Consider the following 7628-nt stretch of genomic DNA (forward strand, 5'->3'; position numbering starts at 1 on the left):
TGGGGCGGTGGGAGGGGAAGCAAGGCAGCGGGGCCGTGGGCGGGGGCGGGCGCGACCAAATCGGCCGGCGTCGAAGAAGAGTGGGGAAGGAGAGAGAGGACCGCGGGTTTGGTCAGGAAAACAACGAGGGGTAAATTGTAAAAACGGCGCTACGACATGTTTTTCGGGATGGAGGGAGTAATTTTTAATGTAGAATCAAGTGCCGCGTGCAATTGCCACATGCCTGGTGGGCCCGCACACAGACATCGCCCACCGCGATTCTGCCAGCCAGCACGACCACCACTGATGCTGCAAAGCAGTGCCATGGCAACGACCGCTGTAAGCCATTCCTGCGAGGAGTGATGCATCCTGGAGGGCGGCACCTACCACCACCACCGCACCCTGGCGCAACATGCGACATGTTGAAAAGCAGAGGGGCACCGCGGCATCTCTGCTGCATCTGTCACCACAACATCCGCCATGTTGCAAATCGCCGGCATGGCAGGAGTAGCGGCGATGCTCCAAAGCAGCATTGATGGCGCTTCGCAACTTCTGATTTCCAATTCACATACAACAATACCTCCGAATGAGTCGGCTGAAGTGTAGCACATGCCTTGAAGGAAGCATGATGTAGAACATGTCAGATTGGAAATGTAAATTCAATTCAGTGCATATGTCAATTCAAACTGCCATGACGACACAGAGAAATACCAGTAGCAAACTTAACAAAAAAGAAAATTTATCAAGGTTGGTAAAATTAATCAAAATTAACAAAAAAAGCAATTTTTACCAAATTCCTAAACTGATTGATCTGAAGCCTAGTATAGTACTACTACCAAGTGCATCCAACCATGGAGCACTGAACAAAGACATGTAGCAGTAAACAGATTACATAATCTAGTAGAAATTGACTCATGGAGCACAAGGATCAACACAAGGAAATGTGTGAGAAAAAGTTAAGAGATAGGTAATATGTGAGATCGTAAGGCATTATTACCCCTCATCAGTACCAAGGAAGAAGAAAAAACTGAAGGACCTAGAACAACAACACCTGCACTCTCTTCTTACTGGTTGCTAATGAGTGTTAATTTTGCACATGCTTTCTTTTATCAACTAGCCATGGCACAGCCAGACGAGCAGCAACTGTAAATATATGCATGTGTATGTCCTCTGATGACAAAAAGGGCATCCTACTGCAGAGTAGTACTCAAAGTTCATGTAGCAGCAAGTTGTGATGCTGATTGATTGGTTTTTTGTTTTTTGCAAATGGGCAATCTTACAATTTCTTTTACCTTTAGTGCCGTTGCCATCTTAAGTTCAGGTATGCTACAATTCCGTATGCATAAATTCTGAACATTCCCTATCATAACTTGGCCACTGTAGAGAAAAGCATGCATATATAGCTGACCAACAGATATCATCTACTCCCTCTGTCTCATAATATAAGAGTGTTTTTACACCACACTAGTGTAAAAAAACATTCTTATATTATGGGAAGGAGGGCGTAGTAGACATGAAAAAACGGCAAAGAATCTTGTCGATATAAAAATCTAACTAGATGTGAAGTGGAAAACATTGCCTTCTTTCATGAATGAAAGTATGATCACTCCATGGCCAATTTGATCTTCATTGTACAATTTACCCTCTGCATTTATCATTTATTTTCAAGTGTAATTTTAATAGGGACATGCTTAGGATTAATATGTCCACTAATTACTAGAGAAAACATCAAGATGTAACCTATTGTATCCCAGATTTTTATTGTATTGTGATGCGGAAAGCACAAGAAAATAGTATTGGCTTCTATACTGTTGGTGATGCCCAGATAAGTGCTTATGCACTGATTTGCCTCCTAATAACAGATAAATTATCCAATAACGTTGCATGGAAATTAAGAAACTTGTGCTAATCTAATAACACGATACTGACAAAGAAACAAGTATTCTCTCCATCCCAAAATAAGAGTTCATTTTTGACACTATGTTAATGTAAAAAATGATCTTTTATTTTGGGACGGAGGGAGTATGATCGATGTCCAAATGACATGTTACAGGAACCTGTCTAAATCTACTTGTATGATTTTGGACCGAACCAAGAGAAGATAGTATACTTGCACGTTCCAACAATTAAAGATCAACATGATAGAAATATTGGGAATTTCACAACAAGCATCAACACTCTGGATCATGAATCCATGGAAAAGAAGATTAGGGAACTGGATTAGTTACCCGTGGTGTCTGGTGGAGGCTGCCGGACTAGAGATCTCGTGCAGACGACCAGTACAGGAGAACGAGATGCTGCCGACCAGTACAGGAGAACGAGATGCCGCCGACCAATACAGGAGAAAGACGACACCGGCGAGCAGCTGTCCAGTACAGGAGAAAGACCACACCGGCGAGCAGCTGTCCAGTACAGGGGCCCAAGGCAGAGAGGAGCGCCGGCGAGACTGAGATCTAGAGAGCAGCGGTGGCGTCAGGGTCGACGGCGATGGGGCGGTGGCGACGGCGTCGGCGGCGATGCAGCCCAGTGGCCATGGATGGACGGAGGAACCCTAGAGTGTCCGGATTTGGCTGCTTCAAGCTGTCCGCGAACTCCTCCATGAGTGGGAACCACAACAGAATAAGCGGCGGCGGCGGGGAATCCATCGAAGCACGAAAATCCAGAGGGAAACTCACCGGTAGCCTGGCTCCAGCAGGAACTCCATGCCATCGGCATCCAGCGCCGCTCCACCGCGCCCGCCATTACCGTGAGGTACCTCCCACCAGCGCTCGATCTCATTGCTCGTCAAACCGCCCCGTCCCGAAGCCCTCGACATGTTTCCCAGACGGATCAGTACAAGTTCTGAGCCACGGCTCAGACGCCCGTACGTTCTGTGCCCACGAATGCGCTACTGTTCGCTGCCGTATTCCACCGCACACCCATTTTCCCACACTCCGCGTCAGATGCGTCAAAGCGAATTTTGAGTATCCCAAGCCACGAACAGACGCCGACGATTTCGGGTGCATCTGGGCTCGGGCACCAAATCGCCGCGTCCGCGTAAAACTAACACACTTGAATAGATTTAGCATGATTGCTGCAATCCCAACTTTTTCATGGTTGTCAAGCATAGCAAATGAAAATAGCGCCTCAAACCTATTAGGTACTCACCAACTTCTCTCATCACAAAATATTTGACGCTTGTGAGTAAATTAAAAAGTTGTCACTACCACAGGGATAGGCCCGACATCAAAGAGTTTCTTTTTCACTTTCCTAACAAAAAGCAACATATACTTGCTAACTCAGTTCAACAACGGCATTAAGCTACACTAATCCCCTACAATTTACAGCTAGCAGAGCAGACTATGATATCCTACAGTTTAGAAAAAGCTCACGCATCTATCTTTTTTGAAGAAGTAGCTCTTCAAAATTGAGTAGTCGCCTAAATACTGAATTGTTTTTTATGCTTTCAGAGCCGGTGACTAGCTAATTCCCCCTGTTGTCTAATTTCTGGGCACATTGGCCTATTGGCATGATAAAGACAGAGTGACTTTTCTCTATTACAGGTACACATACAGTAGAAGGATTTTGGTTCTCTACTTTATTGTCTAAAGCCAAGAAGGAATAATAAAAATAATATTTGATCAAAGCTGTTGCAACTTCTCTAGCAAATTTCGATGAAGATTATCTACTGTTATTGTCTAAAACCAAGAAGGAATAATGAAAATAATATTTGATCAAGGCTGTTGCAACTCCTCTAGCAAATTTCCGTGAAGTTCTGCTAAGCTGGTATAACATGCAATCTTACTATATGTATTATCACAGCCAACAGTAATGCACATCTTCAGCCAAATAACTACAGAGGCGTAGAGTGAAACCATATAGTACCTGTGACCGCAACAACAATCTTTTTTTGCTGGAACTATTTTTCTTATGGGACCGGCCAAAACTTTTGTTGCGACCTGGCGACAGCAGGCCATTGTTTTTGCTGGAAATGGCGACTTTTTTCCTGTAAACATACATTTGTTTTGTTGGAAGAAAATATAAATAGAGCATTAACTAACAGCAAGGCTATTGGATCTTGAGACCAAAATAGTCAATTAAATAAGGAGAAGGTCAAAGGAACTACTGCTATTTAAAAACAGAGGCATGCTCTGTTGATCAAATCAGTAGGGTTTTTTTAACTGAAAAGGCCTTTCCATTAAGCAAAAACCCTAGATAAATCATTATTCATGCACCTTGCCAATTAGCACAAATAAAGATGCAAATTGTCCCAGAGAGTTAGAAGACCCCAAAAAATTTAATCCGCACATGGTGCACTCATACATAAGAGAAGACCCCAGCACAGAGCTCAAGCCATGCAATTCAAGTTATTAAAATACTAATTAGTTATTGTATCTAGACGGACAGTCTTATGTAAAAACGCTTAAATGATATGGAGTAGTTTGCAAGGAGTATATACATACTATATTTTCAAAACAGATATATACAACTATTCTCAGAGTATATACCTATGACACTGGAAATAACGATCAGTGTATACTCATTATCAGAAAGGAGTATATGGTGTGCTTTCTTTTCAAATGATAGTATACTACTTTTCACAAAGGGGTATAGAAGAGAGGGCTATCTTCCATATGATATTTCAGTATCGATCAGCAGTATATGTTTCTTTCTGTCTTGTCGTACATATACTTCACTGATGAGGAGAAAGTATACACCAAAAAAATTGAGTACTGAACCAAGGGAAACCTATGAGGACAAGCATGCATGCATCCGGTTAGAAAAAGTAAAAATGATAAAAAGTAGTATATACCTGAACAAAAGTAGTACATAGTGTATTATCTGAAGAAGTAAGAAGAATGAATTTGAAATACTCATGACAATTAAATTGACAGACACAAACAGGTATATACTTTTATATTTAGCTTTCGTTTCTCTGTCACAACAGCTGTTCTTCCTATATAAAAAATTAGCTACCATTATCACCTTTGATTGCTACTTCCAAAATAGTCAAGTAATGCCATCACCATGATATTAGTTTATCTTTTCTTATATTTTTCTGTCATACAGCAGTTGTTCTTCCTAGATAAAAATTTAGCTAGCTTTATCTCCTTTGATCGCTACTTGTAATTATTGTCTTTCCTGAAGATCATCTTGTAATGAGTACATGTGGTGTACCTCAGGTCACACAAAGTTCCGGTGAACGGTCGAGTACGAGCAGACGGATTATCGGCGAAAGTCATTGGTGTACAGCCACGCGATGTCGGAAACTTGAGGCACAACGATAAGCCAAAAAACTGCATATTATCCCAGAGAGTTAGAACGCAAAAAATTATTCAACCTTGCATTAGAATCCAAAGGGTTCAGTGATGTGTGCCTCTCTCTCTGCTCTCTCTATCTCTTTGCTCTCTGTTCCTCTCCTATTTTATTTTTTTACACCAAAATACAACACAAGAGAACATATGATATACGTCCATGCCGTCGTGAAAATGACAAGGCTCTATTTTGAATTGACACATTGCTATGAGTCCAAACTAACTAAGGTCTCACCAATTCTGGGATTTAGAAATTGGAAGCACCTTATATATCTGTTCTATGTTGCAAAAACACCACTGCTTCATTTGACAGGACTAAAACACTTAGTCGTAGAGAGAAAAGGCTGCCAAACCTGAGAACTAAACCACAGCCTCCATGGATGAAAGTGGAATTGGACAGTCGCCTTAAGTGCTGGGGCAGCCGGGAGGTACTGCCCCTAGCTTGTGCCCATAGCTCAAACATACTGGCTTTTGTGTTCTCAATGTTGCCTTGTAACTCACATGCACCTGCCGGTCAGAAAAATATTTGCTAATATCAAGAACTGAATCCACAAAGACTGGTTGAACCAACAATTGAGTCAGTGATGAAGTAGATTACCAAAAGAACAAAGAAGAGAACATGTATAGCATTTCTGGAGCATGTGTTTAACAGTACAAACATGGTCTTTTAAAGATTATTCATGCCTCCCCAGCTAGCCGATAAACATCTAATGAACGTTCAAAACGGGTGTGGATGACCCTGGGTACACGAGATGTGTAAGACCTAAAAAACAACAATACAGAGTATATTGTAAATTCCATCAGAATTTGATTCCACCCAAGAAAAAATTCACAGCTATGTTCATTTCAGAAGAAAAATAATAAGAACATCCAAGTGTCCATTTAAATTTTGGGAAGATGACAGTTGCTGGCATCGGATCAGCCAGGAGGAGGCACGTGAGGACGTGATCGTACTGGTCGCCGAGGCACAGGACGGCGGCCAGGATCTCCTCTTGCACGATACACTCATCTTCCTGCTGCCTCAATAGTTCAGTATGGTGCCAAAGACAACATCTCCTCTTGCTCTCCATTCTCTAGGCTAATATAATCAATCAGAATATACAGAACATGAGTAGTATATGAACGAAGACTTTCATATTAGTGATGGATGGAACACCAAAGTAACAAAAAAAACAGAAAATTACCTCCTGTCTGTTGGGTCAATTGACCGAACAGCTGGCGTGCAGCTGTGCAGATAGCCGCTGAATCTAGAGAAGGCGATGGACGTCGCGGCTGGAAGTTGCAATGGCATGGAGGTGGGTGTTGTGTACCTCCTGCAGCACCGGCCAGAGGTCGGGGAGAGGCCGAAAGTCGGAGAGGAGGGTTTTCCATGCCAGAAGCCAGAGAGGAGGGCGGGCTGTGCTGGACATTGGGAAGGAAATAGGAGATCGAGCTGGTGGTGCGGGGGGTGGGCCTGGCCCGGGGGGAGCGCCGCCAGTGGTAGGGCCGCCTCGCCATCACGGCATCCGCTCCGCACGGCCGCGCATGGCGGCGGTGGCGGCACTGTACCCATACGCGAGGAGGAGAGCCCGTGCTCCTGCCTGGGTGTGTGTGTTTCTCTGTTTTGCACTTACAGCTGTCACACACACACACTTACAGCTGTCACACGCACGCACTCACGCTTGGCACAGCCAACTGGCAGTCACGCGGTGGTGCCTTGCACTGCCGCGGTGACATTCTCCCCTCCTTGAGAACGCCCTTCTTCTACTGTTGCGTCGTCTTCCCAGATGCTTGCATGCGGGTATCGCCGGCGGAGCACGTCGTAATCTTTCCCGATGATCGTCGGAGGAAATGTGTCCCAGGCTATTTGTAGTTGAATCACGGGTGTGCTGCCTTTCTTCATCATTCTGCAATCAAGTATCTTCACTGGTACTGTCTCCTGAGTGGACAGATCCGTAGTGACCGGAAGTTCAGAGAACACCAGACTGTAGTTGGGGGTGAAAGGCTTCAACTGCGAGACGTGAAACACAGGATGGATTTTACTGTCGGTAGGGAGGTCCAGTTTGTATGCTGCAGGTCCAATTCTGGCGATGACAGGGAAAGGGCCAAAGAACTTGAACGCCAGCTTTGGGCAGGGGCGGCTCGCCACAGACTTCTGAACATATGGTTGCAGTTTCAGAAGAACCCGCTCCCCGACCTGAAACGGCCGCTCTGTTCGATTCAGATCCGTGAACTTCTTGTGCTTGACTTGCGCGCGTGCCAGATGTGCATGCAAGTTTTCCTGATGCAAAGACCAGTCCCACTGCTCCCCGTCCGGCAAGGCTGGTTGGGATGCCGGCCAGGTGGCCATGCTCCCTTCGTTGGCTTCGACTCCGT

General features: G+C 44.4%; 1 protein-coding gene across 14 annotated transcripts in view; it reads right to left on the reverse strand.

The window, feature by feature from the left end:
* Nucleotides 1-6874, reverse strand: part of LOC119285943 — a 17746-nt gene extending 10872 nt beyond the window's left edge. For 2 of the 14 annotated variants that reach the window (XR_005140050.1, XR_005140052.1), the window contains exons 1-5: nucleotides 6458-6874; nucleotides 5872-6351; nucleotides 5627-5780; nucleotides 2655-5255; nucleotides 2208-2573 (exon numbers count right to left, since the gene is read on the reverse strand). Coding sequence is in view for 1 of the 14 variants with exons in the window: in XM_037565271.1 (XP_037421168.1) it covers nucleotides 5198-5255; nucleotides 5627-5780; nucleotides 6458-6770 (525 nt within the window). In the remaining 13 variants the exon portion in view is untranslated. Of the gene's footprint in view, nucleotides 1-9; nucleotides 593-2207; nucleotides 2574-2654; nucleotides 5256-5626; nucleotides 5781-5871; nucleotides 6352-6457 lie in introns of those variants that run through there. The other 12 variants (XR_005140057.1, XR_005140056.1, XR_005140054.1 and 9 more) reach the window with 12 other exon arrangements.
* Between the last annotated feature and the right edge of the window lie 754 nt (nucleotides 6875-7628).

This window comes from Triticum dicoccoides, chromosome 4A (assembly GCF_002162155.2).
Source record: "Triticum dicoccoides isolate Atlit2015 ecotype Zavitan chromosome 4A, WEW_v2.0, whole genome shotgun sequence".
In the NCBI taxonomy this organism is placed as follows: Eukaryota; Viridiplantae; Streptophyta; class Magnoliopsida; order Poales; family Poaceae; genus Triticum; species Triticum dicoccoides.